The sequence below is a fragment of the Acipenser ruthenus genome, chromosome 11, assembly GCF_902713425.1.
Source record: "Acipenser ruthenus chromosome 11, fAciRut3.2 maternal haplotype, whole genome shotgun sequence".
NCBI lineage: Eukaryota > Metazoa > Chordata > Actinopteri > Acipenseriformes > Acipenseridae > Acipenser > Acipenser ruthenus.
This window is the reverse complement of record NC_081199.1, coordinates 2,355,187-2,372,510: the sequence shown is the minus strand read 5'-3', so window position 1 is coordinate 2,372,510 and position 17,324 is coordinate 2,355,187. Positions and strand designations below refer to the sequence as shown.

Genomic DNA, 17,324 nt, shown 5'->3' with positions numbered 1-17,324 from the left:
TTTTGTAAATTTTCATTTAGATTGTTTTCATTTGCATTTTTTTTGGGGGGTTCTCAGAAGAATTTGCCTTTACTTAAAAAAAATAATAGTAATACTAATCTTACCTTATAAAGACTCGGGGGGACAAAAATGCTATGTGACAATGTGCAACTATGTATTTTTTATTTAAACAGTTCTAAATTAGGTAACAAATAATTTAGCATATCAGATTTACAAAAGCAGAATTTCCGTTGTAACGTCCATTCACAGATTGCATCCCCAGCTCAGTCCTGGAAGTGCTTGCTTGTTGTTTGTGATGGAGCAAGGCCGTGGGGTCACGCTGCCAGCATGCTGCGAATCTCTTTAATCCGAGCAGCGTGCTGCTCAATCTGAGCTCTTTCCTGCTTCAGTCTCTCTCTGAGAATCTCTGTCTTCAGCTCCAGCTGCAGAAGGGAAAGTGGAGATAATGATCGCAGGGTCTGGAACTGAAGCAGCTGTCGAACTAACTAACTCTCCTTTTTATTTAGAGAGATGGGCACAGCAGAGCCATTAACAAAATTAAAAAGAAATGTTGATTAGCTGCAGGAGGAACATCCTAGAGTGTTGGGTTAGTGCTGTTATATTAACATGCATAGAAAAAATAAAATATATATACACACACACAGAATCAGGGATAGAATTAAGACTCCTATTGCATAACAGTTTCACCCATTATTATGAGAGTGATCAGCCAAGTCTATAGGTAACAAGCTCAGGTGTGTCTCTTAGTAAAAGCATGAATGGATCAAACTGCAATGGGAGTCATATTCTGCAGGGATGGAAATAAACTAGTCTTGATTGCCTTTGCACAGAACGCATTGTGCATCTCTCGGATTCCCCGGTCCTGCTCTTACCTCCTCCAGGTCCTGCTGTATTTGCTGGGCTTCCTCTCCCTCCTCCTCCTCCTCGTTTCCCTGCAGCCAGGCTCTCAGCACGCCAGCCTGCTTGTGCCAGGTCCTGCACAGCAGAAGAAAGTGTAGGAACACACATACCAGGTGATACACTGCTGAAGCATTGCCTGCTGAAGATTGTTTATTTGTAAACCCTGTGCTGCGGGGGAGGTGCAGGCAAGCATGCCCTCAGTGTTTGATTGATTGATTTTAATACATTGTAATATAAAGCTTGTATAAAAAGCTAGATTAAGTTTAAATGAAGTTGATACTGAAGGCACTTGAAGAAATAATGTCAGTGTGCTCTGTGATGCGTACCATTTGCTCAAACTGTTTAGACGCCCAATACGGGGTAAAGCTAGAAAATGAAAGGTAATCTGATCTAATGACTCGGGCAGCCCATTGTGGAATTTTACAAAGCAGTCCACTTCTCAGTGGCTCTGCTTTCGTTTTAATTACATTCATTCACGGATCACATAACATGTTAACAGCCTGCTGAGAGAGAGATGCTTTCCTTACTTCAGGTTTAGCTTGTCGTCATGGAAACGCTGCATGTCCTGTCGGATCTGTCGCAGTTCCGCTTCTAGCTGCAGCTGCCGGTCGCAGTGCTCGCTGTGATCCCCACCCCCTTCCTCTGCTTATTACAGAAACAAACACAACGTCAGCTCCAGGAACACTGGCCTAGTCTTTAACTACGCACTCAGATCAGACTGGATAAACAGAACGCCAAGCTGTCTGGACATGGCATTGTTACCTGTGCATTGTGAAGCTCCCAGCAACACCTGGAGTGGCTCAAATTGCTATGTAATGGGTCCCCTGCCTATGCCGCACTTCAGTGAATGGCATGTTGCGTACCTGAACCCCTCTGCTCCTGACAGTGTTACTGGAATAGGTAGGAATAAAAAAGGGCCCAAGTTCTTGACCTATAGTAGGTGGCGTAACCTCTGCTAGTGCCTGGAGGAGTCTGAGGCTTTGACACGGGGAAAGTTTAGTGCTGTTCCTACCGTTTAAGTAATTACTTGCAATGTAAGATCATTTCAGAGAACAGGTGCTTGCACTGACTGGTTATCAGCATGTGCTACAATCTTGTGTGTGTGTCTATTAGCTTCTTGGTTCATTGAATTGCCTAAGCTGGGTGCTGATAGCTTCCAGCTGAGAGATCTTTCTGTTTGCTGATAAACGCAAATCTTTCACAACATCACAGCTGCTGCTGCCTGTTTTTCTTGTAAACTCTTTAAAAATGTCCCTCCCAGGAAGGTTCTACTGGAATACAAGAATGAGTAGCCATCGCTGCAATGTGAGCACAATAAACGAAAGCTGGGCAGACACAATGTTGTACTTTTCAGAGTCTTGGTGTGCATCTGCTGTGTAAAACAGAGCAAGTGTGTTGCATGCCAGTGTCTGAGGGGGATGCGGAGGCGTGCTTGTGTATTGGCAGCATGCCATCCATAGGAAGAACGGAGGTCTGTGCTGCACAGTGTTCATCACCTCGAGTCACCTTTCCAGTGACCTTCGGTTCTAGCCTTGGGTCCCAATTCAATTACCCTTTCTGCTGGGGGAAGGGAAGGATGTAAACAAAACAGAATGTGGATCAATATTCATCATCACCTCTGATGATGCGTAAAACCCAATCAAAATAAACAAACACGACCCGAGCTGCTTTAAAAAAATACACATTATAAATAAACACAGCCAGATGGACCGGAATGTGTGCTAAGTGTTTCGTACCCGAGTCCTCCTCAAAGCTGACAGAGCGCCGGCCTCTTTTCACAGTGAAGACCTCCGGAGACAGCAGCTCTGGGGTCTGGTCCCACTGGCTGTGTAACTGGAGCCCCTCTGTCTCAGGCCTGTTCAGATCTTTACTGGCAGGCTGTCTGCCTGGGGAGCCAACTCTCTGGGAGGAAGGAGAAAAAGAAAATAAAACCAGGAATCCTTTTGTTGTGCAGTAGCACGCACATTTAAAGCGTGGTACACTTTAGCATACGTCTTTTTCAGAATTATTATTGGAATTATGTTTTTAAAATGTAACTAATTATTATTTCACAATGAATTCCAATGAAGTATTCTAGAATACATGAATTGGCTTATCCATGCTTGGACCTATCATTTTTCCATGGCCTTTACTCTCGTTCACAGGGTTGTAATTAGATTACTTGGGTCATCATCACTGCCCTGGTTTTACAAGGGTCAGTCGGTAGAGCTGAAATGTCACTGGGTCAAAGGACGGCCAGGTCACTAGGGGGGTCTTATCGTTGTGCTTAAGTAAAGCTGGCTTTGGTGGATATTTAGACTGCACACATATTAAGGGCAGATATGGATTTTGCCAAGTGTTCCTGCTGGTCCTTCAGGGTCTTCAGGAAGACTGAACCAAACCAAAAAAATCTACTGCAACAGAACCGTGACATACACGCTCTGCTTACTGTGTGCGCTCGCCCTCTCTTGGGCATCATGAAAGACGATGGTGGCAGGAGCTCCTCTTTATGGCCGGACAGGTCCGGATGGTACGCTGGCAGCTTCCTAGGAGCCGCTGCTGGTACACCGGGTCCTTGTGCCGGTACCAGCGGAGCTCTGAGCTGCCCTGTCCCTTCAGAACCGGGTTTACTGGAGAGTGGCTGCGGAGGTGGGCTGCCAGGGAGGTCGGTGCGGGCGGGTGATTGTCTTTGAACAGGCTGCGTGAAGACTGGACTGTCCTCCTGTGTGCAGCTCTCTATGCTGGACACAGACTGGGCAGACGGCTGTGCTCTCGGGAAGTCAGGATTACTGGGACTGAAACAGAAAAGGAAAGCGATACCAACGTCCAGCACAGCGCTGTGAGGTTTTGAATTGTACACTCGGGTTTTGCAATTACTTAGTTCAACGAGGAAGTGCCAATGTCAGCCTCATCCCTTTATCAAAACTGAAAGCTTTTAAATGCAAGGCGCTTTGTATTCCATACAATCAATGCTCCTGGCATTAGCACATAGGCAATATTTGTGTGTAGTGAGGGTAAACATTTACTGAAGATCTCATTTTGAGCATGAAGGAAATCTCATTGTAGAGGTATAGATTTTTTTTTTCTGTGTGCAGAGAAACCCCATGATGAGTGCCCAACTCCAGTATTGCTGCTATGGGATAAAAATGAAAATAATCACTTCTATTTTTCTGAAAGAGGATTCTTGCATCTCTATGTTTAACAAGCCCACCTGCTTCTTCCAGGCTTGTGGAGCCCCTCCTTCTCCAGGGAGCGCAGCAGGAAGTCGGGTCTTCTGGGCTGCAGCCTCCTGTGACGTAGGACTGGACTGCAACACAGAACCGCGGGTATTATCATTTACTGTAATTCAGTACAGCATTCTAACAATATTAAGTGCAGCCAGAAACTCCTACGGTACCTCCTGGCCCCTGGAAATACTCCCAGGTCGTCCTCAAGGGGCTCTGCGGGCCCCCGCGACGGCGGTATCCCTGCAGGTTTCTGGCTCTCCCTGTTGTACTCGAGGAGCAGCCCCACTTCCACGCGCTCCGGTCTGCGCTCCGGCTCAGCCCTGGCCTCGGCTGGGAGATGGAACGTCACGGCTTTCTTCGGAGGGACAGCGGCTGGGTGGGCTCTCCTTCTCTCTTTGTGACAGAGAGCCCTGTGTTTCCACGTCATCGCACAGCGGTGAACGACCTGGTGAAGGCTGTAGGCAGACTGAGGAAACACACAGAAATACAACTGAAAGACTTTATTAATGGCATTATTAAAAGTAAGAAGACATCTTTTTTTTTTTTTCCCCCAAACAGGGCACGAAGTTGAATACATCGAACAATAAATGTTTATTTGAGGCTTGCAAAAAAAAAAACACCTTGGTGATCAACAGCTGATTAATCAATGAATTGCTGCATCTTTAATGTCTCTATGCAATGCAGCAGTGCGTGGAGAGGTTTCTTCCCAGCTCCCCTCACCTTGACCTGCTGCTGTGCCGCTAGCGTCCTGCGGAACCGGCCCATGTCAGCAGCGTAGCGCAGGATCTGCGAGGCCCCCTCCCGGAGAAGCTGAGACCGATAGAACTGCACCGCTTTCAGGACCCGAACCTTCTTCCTTCTCTCCTCCAGGACATAGCCCACCCAGGCATCAAACACCTGCAGCATGAACAAACAAACAAACAAGAACGAATGAGGTAATAATGTTAGCAAAAGCTAAGAACAGCATTGATTACAATTGCTTTGACATGCTTTGGTTCCCCAGAATTTGATGATCAGGTCTCTCCGAGGGCCTGCTGGATGTACAGGGGGACAGTCAGGCTTGCTTCCAGGTCGGCACACATCAGAAGGTCTTGTGTTTTGTTCAGTCAGCCCCGCAGGGAGACAGGCTTGTTCCTACCTTTCCCTGCAGGTTGAAGCACCAGTGCCAGAGAGCGCTGACCGTCTGCTGTTCCTCTCTCTGCCTGCCCAGCATCTGTGCAGAAAAACAATCTGTGAGAAACCTGTTTTTTATATTATTAGGCACAATTAAACCTGTATTAAAGACTGGTTTTCACGCATGTTGTTTCGGTGTGGCTCGCATAGAGCCCCTTTGTCAATACAAGCTTTTGGTTGGTCCCTTGAGTGCTCGTTATAAATAGGTCTGCAAAATACATGGATTAAAAAAAGTTAAATAAATCAATGATATCCACTTAACAGCCCATTTGCAGTGCATGGTGCCTGTTTGTTAATCCATAAAACCCACACAATAAAAATAAAAAATCCTTCAACGCTGGACTCTAAATGATGGCCACGTTTTACAGACGAGACTAACTGCACAGCTCAGCCCGTGTCCTGCACAGTGTTTCAATTCCAGCAGTCTGGCAGTCTTAAAATGAAAAGGGATTACATTAGATACCGAGTCTTTAGACATAAACCATAAAACACAGAGCAGTACGCAGGAGGAGAGCTGCATAACTTCAATCATGACTTGGACAATCATGAGGAGGGCATTAACTGAAGTACATCCCTGATCGGGATTGATGAGCTCCAGCAATGAAACACTACACAACTCCTTCATTAATGTGAGACTTCTCACCTGCACTGTCCAACAGCTAAAATAGCGTTGAGAGAGTCTCTGTGCCTGAAACCACTCCCCCTGACGGTACAATATCTGAAAAACACAAACAGCACGTTACCTTACCCAACACTGCAACGCAGTGTATAGCCACAGTATCGAATCCATATGATGTGTAGCGAATTAATCACTGTTGCATTATTTACTTACTGTGAAAAATATTACATAAACGGCTAACTAAACATCAATCAATTACCGTTTATAATTTTTTTTTTTTTTTTGAAGAGATGTCTTTATTTGAGCTTAACCAGGGATTAAAAACGAAATCTGTTCTGCTGAAACAGAAATACCAAACGACGCTCCAGCTGCTCACCATTTTCCGTATGCAGCCGAGATGGTACAGTTTCCACGAGGACACACACTTCCTGAGAATACATCTCCCATGGTGCTGTGCAGCGACCTCCATCTTTGACCTGTGCTCCACCGACTTCCTACTGAACTCCCTCCAGCGCGAGAACATGTGTTGCGATCGCACTGGAAAGCACAACAGATATAGATAGATATAGATATTATTTCCCTTGACAAAGGTATGAAAGCTGTACGTGTTTAAACGGTTTTACCCGTTGCAATGTGCTTCTGTGCCTCGTGCACAGCGTCCTGCTCCTGCTGTCTATGGTAAACCTGAAGAGAAATCTCATCTCTCCATTCCAACAGAGCCTAAAACAAACAGACAGACAGACAGAGGGTAGCAGCCTCAAAAGAAGACATGGGAACAAGACTCCTACTGCATCACAGTTTGAGCCATTCCAGGTTTTATAAAAAGCCAGATGAGCCGTAAGCACACAGGAAGCCCTGAAACAGTTGTAACTGCTACACAATGGAGGTCTTGTTCTTTCCCAGTACAATCTTAGCAAAGCAAAGCGATGGTAACACATGTTAAGACATAAAGGGACAGAGAGAATCCAATCTGTGCAATGGCTTTCCGAGGCTCTTCCGCTTGACTTGCTCTTTACACAAGGCTGGCTACCTTTGAAAGCAGTGCCCTGCGGTAATGCTGCTCTGCTCTGCAAAGCTTTCGAGCTTCATCTGCGAGGATCGCTGCCTTCTCTCGCCACACTTTGAAGGTCACCCTAGAAAAAAAAAAAATAGAAAAAAAATGAATCTAAAAAGAAAGATTTTTTTTTTTTTTTTAAATCGCACAAAACAAGGAACTTTGTGTGCTAATCCCAATAATAATTCAGACAAGCAGGTCAGCCCTTTAAAACTTTGAATGACTGATCCCATGTGATGAGCACTCCTCACTCCGGTGATACCTTAACAAGCCTCTCTTCCGACGCCTGTCCTGTTCCTCCACTCTGTGCAGAACTTGCTGCACGCTGCGCTGATAGAGCTGTGAAGTGAACGACATTTATAAATGAGTAAATCAGCGAAACACTGAGCAGCAGTCGAGACGGACGGAGAACACGCATCGGGGCGCATTCACCTGATCTAGAATTCGACGCTGCATTGAAAACAGGGACAAAGTGAAAAACAGCATCTATAACAGTGTGGGCGTGTCTCTTAAGAGTACTTGGGTCTTTGAAAGCAAGTACAATGTCAGGTTTTGATCACATTTAAACATTTCAACTCTGTAGGAAGCTGCCTGTTTGCAACAATTGAATAGGCTCTATTACAGGGTATTAAACGGGTAAGAAATTCAGTATTTTCCAGAAATGCAGCTGGTATAAAAGTATCCCTTTAAACAGGTCTGAAAGCACGCCTTTAAACGGGTCTGACTGTGAATCAATCCATTGCAGAGGACCTGGACATACCTTCCACCCGTCCAGGACTCTGTGCAGCAGTGCGTGCCTGCAGTGTGTCTCCGCTCGGAGGATCACCCTCCTCTTCTCTCCTCTCACTTTCACATACTACAGACAGAATGGCAGACAGAGGTCAGGCTTCACCTGCACAGTCTGCAGGATCTGCTCTGCACACTTCAGGCAGATCAACTGCCTGCATCTTTGTCAACTTGTAAGAAGCAATGGCTTTATAGAATAAAAAAAAACTGCCACAAGGTTTATGTCAAACTAGGCTGCCCCCTCCTGCCTAGAAACGGTAAGGCACGCTGACACAGCTGCCAACAGCAATTTATTCAAAACAGATAAAGCCGGGAATGTTTTCTCTGTGGCTCTGTCAGCAACCGGACAACTAGATCGGATTGCTTTATTAAAACCAAGTTTGATTGATTAAAACAAGGACCGGCACAGCACCCATGAAAGCTGTCTAAGCTTGCAATCTTACAGCTACTGTACCATCCATTTACAAACACTGGACCAGAACGACAAAGCTTTAACCCCACAGATTCAGAGCCGATTCAGACTCGGGATGCGAGTGACAGGGTTCAATCCTGCTTTGAAATACGTGCTTGAGTTTCAAAACCCTGACTTCTATCCAATCTTAGAGAACATTCACAAACACTCTTTAAGATAACAAACAGCTGATCCAGTGATCAGGGCACACTGTTGCAATGCCTGCAGAGTGAACTCTTCACCTGTCGCCATGTGCTCCAGGCCCATCTCAGACTGCGGTGGAACTGATGCCTTGTTGCTTGAATCTCATTGTTTCTTCTGATTTTAAAAATGAACAGAGAGCAGAATGAGACAAAGCAGCGCCTTTATATTGCTTCCATTGCATTTAAAAATCTTACAAGAAATTAACTAAAGTAAACTAATAGACTAATTTACATGACTTCTTTTCGTATAAATTTCACTGCACATTCATATACAGTATATTTTTGCAAATCTGAGGCAGATCAGTATTTTTTTTTGTTATACAAAATAAATGTCATTTTTAATATAATCTTTAACTCTTTCATGTATGAAACACTGAAATAGCTGAAAATAAAGTAGTTTTGGACACATGAAATATATATTTCATTGAATTTTTTTTTTCCCCCATTCCTTTATATGGGGAAAAAATGGCATCTTATGAGGTCGTCATGCATTTGCATCTTCCATATATCCCCATATAAAGACTAGAAGAGAGTTTTTTTTAATCTCTCCCCAGAAGAGGTCGCCATGCATGAAAGGGTTAAATCGGTATTTTGTAGGTTCCTGAAACATCTTTTCTATGCAAACATGTAATTCTCTTAAACAGTAGTGACTGCTTGCAGCGATTGCTGTAGAAACTTCTTTTCCTCACTCTGCTTTAATCTCGGAGACGTTCTGCCTCCAGCACCGGAAGGATTTCCGGAATAGCTGTCGGGAAAAATGCCCTTCCGCGGCGGCTTCCTTCTCCCGCTCTTCCAGACGGCAGGCTGCTCGGAGACGCCACCTACACCAAAACTGGAGCGTTGTGCGCCGGTCCCAATGAATCACAGCCTCGAGAGAACAGGGAGGGGATCAACGCATTGCACTTCAAACTGATTACATGACAGGCAAGTTACCTTACCATTAGCACATGCTGTAAAATCACAGCAAAGCTTAACAAAGCAATGTGCAGTCAAGCCAGGTGAAAGCATGGAAACCCATGTCAAAACAACAGCTTAGCACAGCATAATGATGGAGAGTGCCCTGATCCTGCAAGACTACAGCTGTTAATAAAAGAACAGGGTCACAAACACGATGACCCAGACAGTCTGAAAAGCATGACGAACGAGACCAGAACCAAAGTGGAGTAATTACCATTCTCTCAGCCAGCTGATCTTCCTTCTGCTGATTCATTCTCTCCCACCAGGTGCAGAATATCCATCTCTGTCTCGTCTCTCTAAAGGCACACATTAGAAACGTTTTTTTGGTTTTCCACCCCCCATCAGTTTTCATAAATGCGTGGAGCTCTGCTAATCCAACAGAGCACAACCCAAACTGCCTCCCAGTTACAGAACTGCCTGCAGCAAGCAGGTCTACTGCAGTGTAAGCTTTCTATACACACACAAGGACAGTGGCACAGAACGTTCGGAGGAATGTAACACAGCATATATACAGGTTCACAGCATTACTTGTAAAACTGAGAAGCCATGTCTTTCATCTCCCTGTGGCGTCTCTCCTGGTGAATGAATTCTCTCCAGGTGTCGATGCAGCGCGGGAATGTCTTCCTGCTATAGTGCTCGTCAGCCCTGACGATCTGCACCTGCCGTCAAAATGCACAGACAGAGCTCGTTCACTTCAGAGGGAAATGAATTGTGATTGTTCAAAAGATACATACAAAGCCAAGATACAAAAAACAAAATTATTATGTTATTATTAGTACTACATCAAGATCAAATAAAAAACATCAACCCAACAATCGAAGTCTCTGATAACTATGTATACAGTGGGTTGACTTTGGGTTTTAAAAGGTCTAATAGAATTCCTAGTTCGTTGTTGTCGCTGTAGTTTAGCTGCTGGAGTATTGTGTGTACAGTGTTACACTGCAGTCAAATGGTTTCTGAATGTGATATATAGTTGTGATGAACGCACACACTCCCTAGCGCATTTAACAAAGCAGTCAGTGATCTCTGTCTTCAGTCGCATTGCTTCCTCTCACCTTTCGCCATCTCCTCCATTTGATGTATTCCGTCCAGACGGTCAGAGACTTCCGCAGCAGCACTGTCCTGTAGAGACAGAGAGAAAGAGGTGTGTTTTAATCAGCAATCTCCACAAAGGTATTCACATACGCAATGACTGACCAACACATACAAAAAGACTGGGTGCTCTTAGCAGAAAAGAAACCACGACTCTGGCTGCAAGTGCGGCAAGCCGGATCGTGGGCAGACATGTGCGAAGAACTGTAACTAGCCTAAAATCACAGAAACCTTCGACACCAGACAAGACGCACCTGTCTGCAACTTTAACAGTGGGCTTCGTAAAAGGTCCCTGTTCATTTTCTACCATCTTCAGTAAAAACAACCCCCTTTGAACCCTGCAGATGTGTTACCTGTACTGTCTGTGTGCTCTGAGAGTTAGCGGCTGCATTCCCTTCTCCTCACGTTCCTCGCCACGCAGCTTCCACAGAGTCCAAAACCTCCTCACCACCTGCAGGAATGAGTCAGGGGGGAGCAAGGGAAGGAAAAAAGGAACAAGGAACAAGGGAAGGAAGGAGAGAAGGAGGGAATAAGAGAGTCCTCCAAGGTGGAGGGACTGCTTAGCAGAGTTCTAGAACATCTAAGTCAGAGTTTCTGCAACCAGGGGTTTAATAAGACACAAATTATATATATATATATATATATATATATATATATATATATATATATATATATGTTTTTTTTTAAAGAGATCGAAAGACACAGCAACTCCACCACACGTATATTACAATATTGTCAGAGCATATGTTTTAGTAATAATACTGGACTGTCTTCACACTCACTGTAGTGTGTCGCTGCTGGTGTGCCAGTTTGCTCTGGAGTTGACTGAGGCGGTTGAGTGTGATATTCGTGCTCAAGGCTTTCATTCCCTTACGCTGAAGAACAGGACACAAAGTTACACCGAGCATGAGAAGTCCACAGCACAGCACTAGTATACATTGATTACTGTATTATTATAGCATTGCTATTACGGGGATAGAAAGAAGACTCCTACTGCATAGCTGTTTCACCCATTCCAGGTTTTACTACAAGCTTAATTAGCCCCAGTGTATGGTAACAAGTTAAGGTGTGTCTTATTAAACTCATAGTAAAACCTGGAATGGCTCAAACTGCTATGCAATGGTAGTCTTATTTCCTGGTTCAGGATAACCAAGCTACAGGAAGTTACTGCCTGCATTCTGAAGATATTTTCCTTACCAGCAGATGGCGCCTGTAGTGCTCCTCAGCAGCGTCATTCTTCTCTGCATCTTCAGCACACAAAGTGACATCTTGAGAAGAAGTCAAGGAAAAAAACATTCAGAAAGAACTTAAAGAATTGAAGGTATCTGATGGAATCCAATATGACCACGTCTTCCTTGAGGTATACCGTGTCATCAGCCTCAAAACTGCAGTCAGTCTCTAGAGTCACTTTATGGTCATTCCCCTTGAGCATAATAAAAGCAACGATTAAGAGCACTTGACAAACATCCCATTACAGTAGGACTGCTGATCTGAACACAGCCGCTGCGGAAGGATACAGTGTCTCCAGCGGGTGAACGCCCTGCGCGTGGCGATGCGCTCTGAGAGTCCAGCGATCGCGTCCTGCCTGCCGCGGGCACACTGTCTGCTCTGCCAGGCGCTGCTCCACTCACAGAAGACATGCTGGACCAGGCAGCCCTGCCGCACCCGCACAGCCAGACCTAGCAGCACGTTAAACCTCTCATTAGGGGAACAAGACTTTCACGCAAGCCCCCTCCCTGCTCATTTTTACGTTGGCGCTTTAGCACCAGAATGCAATGTTTGAACAGCCTTCTTTGTTTGTTCTGCATAATTATCCAAAGCCTGGCCACTCACTGTACTGCTGCTTCTTGGCTGTGCGGTGCCGTTGATAGAGGACCCAGACCTGGAGGGATTTCCTGAGGCACCGGTGCTGATAGTGAAGCACAGCCCTCCTCTCCTTCTCTCTGTCCAGCCACAGCCGCTGGAGAATCTCCTTCCACTGCTCCCAGGCCTGAGAGAAACGCACACAAACACACACGGGAACAACAAAATTCAAACACGCTCTGCAATACATTTGAATATTGCAACAAACACTATATATTGAAACATATATAATGACCAGGTCCTTACCCGTTTACATAACATGATTTAGAAATGACTGTATCAAAAATCATACCATGTAAAAGAAACCAATGCATAAATGATATATAACACACATGAAACTGGATGCAATTGTGGTTTCGGTTATACGTACAGCCTAACTTGGCATCATACCAATACGTTCCCCCCCCCCCCCATTATATTAATGCACTCTAGTACCAGTTCTGATAACCCCCCTGCTACTGACCCTGTACTGCAGGGCTTGAGCCCAGTGCTGAAGGGCTGCCGCGTCCATCTCGTACAGGCTCTGCCTCCTCTGCAGGCACCGGACCCAGATCCTCCACGCGCTCCTGGTACAAAGAGGCAAGGCAGAGAGACGCTCAACCAATCAAGCATGCAGCATCTCAGCTCATCACAGGCTTGTAAGCAACTGACTTAAACGACAGGCAGACATGAAGAAGGCCAGACCGCTCAGGACAGCAGTGTTTACTAAACGACACTGCTGTACCATTTAAACAGGGGGGGGGGGCACGTCGGCTTTAAATTGCTCATTCACCATCACCACTGCAAGCGCTGCCGCACATGGTCTGAAGAGTTTTTTTAATGAACGAATGGGAATGTTCCACTCACTGCATCGAGTTTGCTTCGTGGAATTCCCTTGCTTTGGACTGCATGTCTTGTTTGATTTTCCGCATGCTGATGTATATCTGCCAGTGTTCCCATGCCGTAGACAAACACCGGGAATTACCTAAAAAAAGAATACAAGTCCTGTATTGGCTTATTAGCTTTTGGCAATTGAAACCCTTGGTAAAAACTCAAATAGAATGAACATACACTCGTGCAACACTGTTAGCGATTTGTAATAAATAACACGCTGGTTCTGTGTGGTATTTCTTACTTTCACTGGGAGCAGAGTGCTGCAGGAGGTCACCGAGGCGTGCCACCTGTACTTAGAGGGTAGACATGATTCTGAGAGCTCTATAGTGGCCACAGAGGGGCTTTAAACTGGAAACTGATATACAAACCATACGAGGCAGCTTCTTTATACTGCTGCTTCCTTTGGCGCTGATGCAGGATGTACGTCTGCCAGCCCTTAAAGACCAGATTGTACAGGTAATACCTGGAAGGGGAAAGACATTGCCATCAGAGATCATCACTGTCACTCGCTTCACACAAGGGGACAAAAACAAGGCAGGCTATGACAGACTGTGATATAAAAAATAAAGACTTCAATAACTCACAAAGTGGTACAGTTCTGTGAATAGAGCCCACTGATTCCTACCTGTAGTGGCAGTCTGCTCGGACACTGAGCTTCCATTCCTTCCTAATCACCCACCACTCCTCCCTCCACTTCTCAAAGGCCTTCTGGAGAACGCTGTGGCTGTGATGGGACCTGGGGACCAAGGGCAAAGGAACAGGAAAGCATGTTCTTAAGAGCAGAAGGAAAGGGGAATTTTAATCACCAAAAAAAATAGATATATTTTTTCATAATTTCAATAAGATGCTCCTATCTGTATTCTTCAAAGCCTTCACTTGGGGCTTATGCAAAACAGCACACTTAACATTTTCTTTGAGTTAGGGAACCAAGGAAGAAGAGACGGCAGGCTGCACTTCCCTAAGTATTCATTTACACAGCCTTCATGCTCTGCAGAATATTAATTCAGCAAGCATTAAGAAAAACATGCAAATACACAAAGCAAGCAATTGTGTACAAAATGTTGATACTTCAAAAGAAACTGCAATTAACATAGATTTCAGAACTCGCTGCAGAAATTAGAATTGTGATTCGCTCTGAATCCCAATGCAAATGAACAAAACCAAACCAATACCAGACAGCATGAACGAGTGCACCCTGCCAGGGAGAACGCTACCTTGCTTTGGAGGGCAGGACTCGACCGAAGGTCTTGGCAATCCACAGGTAGAGAAACTTTCTCCCAAGGTGTCTGCAGAACAAAATAAATAATGTTGCCGTTGATTATTTATTTATTTCTGCAGCATTTTTGCAGCAGAATTCTGCCTCCAAGACAAATTGAACACAGTGAAAAGCAGCAACATAAACCGTATGGAAGATGGAATTGAAAAGGAGGGATTTAAAATAGTTGTTCTTTTATTTTTGTAAATAAGACCTGGAATGGATCAAACTGCTATTCAACGGGAGTCTTACAGATACCTGATGCGCAGTTCCTTGAGCCTCCCCCCCCTGTTCCAGGTGTACGCCACCCTGTACTGAATCCGACGCCCTTTCAGCAGACGGACTGCCCCCGCATCACTCCTCACACTCTGGGGTACGTCAGCAGGAACCTGCAGGGCTGGAGCTCGCTGGGGGTCTTTTATAACGCGAGTGCTTCAGAAAAAAAAAAAAAAAAGAGTGTGAAATAATCTCCAGTACGCTTGCTTTAAAACGTTGATAAGATATTCTGATTCAGAGCAGTTTGAACCATCCTGTGTCTTGCAAGGAGTTTAATTAACCATCTGTGATCTTGTATGAATAACAAGCTCTGGTGGGTCTAATTAAGCTCACAGCAAACCCAGGAACGGCCCTGCTTGCTATGCATTGGGAGTCTTATTTCCATCCCTGCATTCATGTCTATAAGGCAGCTGGTGACAGCTGGTTCACAGTGAAATCAGCCCCAAGCTAGGTTATCCGAAGTGTGTGAAATCGGACGCAACTCCACTCAGGCCAGAGGGAAGTCTGGTGACCCATTAATGAATAACAATCACAATCCGAATCATAAATTCAATAACCTTTAGAATGTTGTGGGTCCCCACAAAGACAGAGAGAAATCAAAAGTGAAACAACCGTATGTATGATAATGAGGATATCTGTTACGCTAAGCAACGAGAGGTTTGCAAATTTAATACACCTGACATAAGGAAGCTGCTGGGGACCAATAAGGGAATGGCTGCAGAGGATGGTGACATCTGAAAGCCACAACTGCCCCAATAACCCAAATACTGAATGCAGGTAGGGAGCATGAATTTGCCCTTAAGACAGCATACGACAGAGCGACTTCTCGTGAAGATCAGTGCTGAGGCGCTGGCCAGTTTATTAGGAACACTCTTCATATGCAGTAGTTATTGTAACTTAGCTTGACACAATGAACTGGCACTCTTTCCGAAAGCCTCGCTTACCTTCCGTGGCCTTTACTGAGTGCGAGCTCAGACCCATCGCGTCTTGCCAGCAGTGGATCGTTTCTTCTGCTAGTACGACTAGGTGCACGATGTCTCACATTCCCACGGGTTACCTCCATGTTCCTAGAAATGACGAGGATGCAACTAAAAGTATTATTATTTATTATCTAGAAAGGCGTTCTGGGTGTGCTCCATTTGGAGGTCTTCTGCATTTTAGAAGATAATAAACTTGTAATAGTTCTTAAAAATTAAAAAGCGCACAGATTATTTATTTTCGTAGCCTTGAAAGTGAATCTACCCTACTGCATTAGTACCAAACCGTTTGCTTTCTTTCGGACATATCGAGTGTACGGTTTGCAGTTTAGTTTTTTTTTTTTTTTAACACACTTTACTGTTGTTTTTGCATTCGTGTTGAGTCTCCTCCTGTCGCAGTTGCGCTTCTTGCGTTACCTTCACTACATCTTTACTGCGCCCTTCCTCCCGCCTGTGCTGTTCCTTCTCCCACCATGCATTGGACACGGCGGTTACTATGGTACCCGGACGCCTCAAGGAACCAAAGCGATGCTTTTGCGTAGGCTCTGAAATTTAGTGACAACTATTGGAGTGGCGGTGCAAGTGCGTGTCTTGCAATACATATTGTATTGATGTTGCATTTGAATTAAGGTAGAGTCTACAATATACTAGACAATATATATATATATAGTTTGCATTGTTCATTGCAATAGCTGATTGTTAGTATTACTTGTCTTTAAGGTGCTTGGACTGTGAGTTCAGGAGCTGCGCTTCAGTTCCAGTTGCGTGCAATAGATCAGCCAGTATTTTTAAATTAGACTAAGTGCCTGCCGGCACACTCTAGCGAAGGCACCTTTCTAGGCAAATAAACGGTGCGTCCTTCGCGACAGTGTGTGTTTGGTGGAGTCTGAGTAGATGTGTTCAAATAGAACGAGTGTTATGGTTGACTTAGGGGACCAATCTGATGAGACTTCACAAACCCACTACTAAAAATGCTAACAGCCTTGCGCATTTGCTGAGTGGCCAAAGACTACAGGGACACAGAGTCTGTCAGACCTACATTCTAAACCCGCAGAGACCAAAATGAAAACTTGAAAATAAAACAAAATAACGATAGCACATCATCTGTAGATTCTGCCACTAGGCTCCAACGGGGACATGACATAAATGATGTAAAGTGTGTAGTATTAGAACAGCTCAAATTAGACAATGCGACATATAGAAGAATAAAAGAAAGTAAATGGATAAATACTGAACACGATGATGCCAGCGGGACTCAACAGAAAAGAATGAACTAATTAACTTCAATAAATATATAACATTTAAATAAATAAAGAAAATTCATTCAAAAGTTGTGCATGCTGATGCGCTGGGGAGGCCAAATCTAGACTGATCCTCAGAGCCAGCATGGCATGATATAATTAAATATAAGTTTATATAAAGTAGTGTTAATTAGAATTAATACAGATTCAAAGATAGAAGTAAAAATGATGTCACAATATATAGAACACCATTACATCATGTAAGAATAAATCATGAATTTGAATGTAAACAATAACAAGTAGTTGTCATGCCGTCAAAAACCTATAAATACCTCCAATGTTTGGATTCAAACACAGGCTCCCTTGAGAAAGATATGTACAACATATCGAAACGATGG

General features: G+C 44.5%; 1 protein-coding gene across 6 annotated transcripts; it reads right to left on the bottom strand.

Annotated features, from left to right (window-relative positions):
• Positions 1–133: 133 nt before the first annotated feature.
• Positions 134–17,277, bottom strand: LOC131739355 (protein SFI1 homolog). Of its 6 annotated transcripts, none has more exons than XM_059032826.1 (33): positions 17,259–17,277; positions 15,653–15,775; positions 14,691–14,864; positions 14,392–14,463; positions 13,803–13,913; positions 13,546–13,640; positions 13,151–13,268; positions 12,768–12,870; positions 12,275–12,431; positions 11,959–12,120; positions 11,639–11,709; positions 11,224–11,316; positions 10,795–10,892; positions 10,405–10,471; positions 9,878–10,008; positions 9,564–9,645; positions 9,082–9,260; positions 8,432–8,507; positions 7,713–7,808; positions 7,215–7,291; positions 6,929–7,031; positions 6,522–6,618; positions 6,275–6,435; positions 5,923–5,997; positions 5,245–5,319; positions 4,827–5,003; positions 4,277–4,572; positions 4,091–4,186; positions 3,329–3,674; positions 2,637–2,802; positions 1,428–1,545; positions 873–975; positions 134–422 (listed from the first exon to the last, which is right to left on the bottom strand). In XM_059032826.1, exons 2-33 carry the CDS (start codon positions 15,769–15,771, stop codon positions 315–317), a joined length of 4,002 nt encoding a protein of 1,333 aa, XP_058888809.1. In that variant the 5' UTR covers positions 15,772–15,775; positions 17,259–17,277; the 3' UTR covers positions 134–314. The 6 variants fall into 6 exon arrangements, with proteins under 6 accessions (XP_058888809.1, XP_058888810.1, XP_058888812.1 ...); XM_059032827.1 differs by having other exon boundaries at positions 1,428–1,542; XM_059032829.1 differs by lacking the exon at positions 17,259–17,277 and adding an exon at positions 16,103–16,224.
• Between the last annotated feature and the right edge of the window lie 47 nt (positions 17,278–17,324).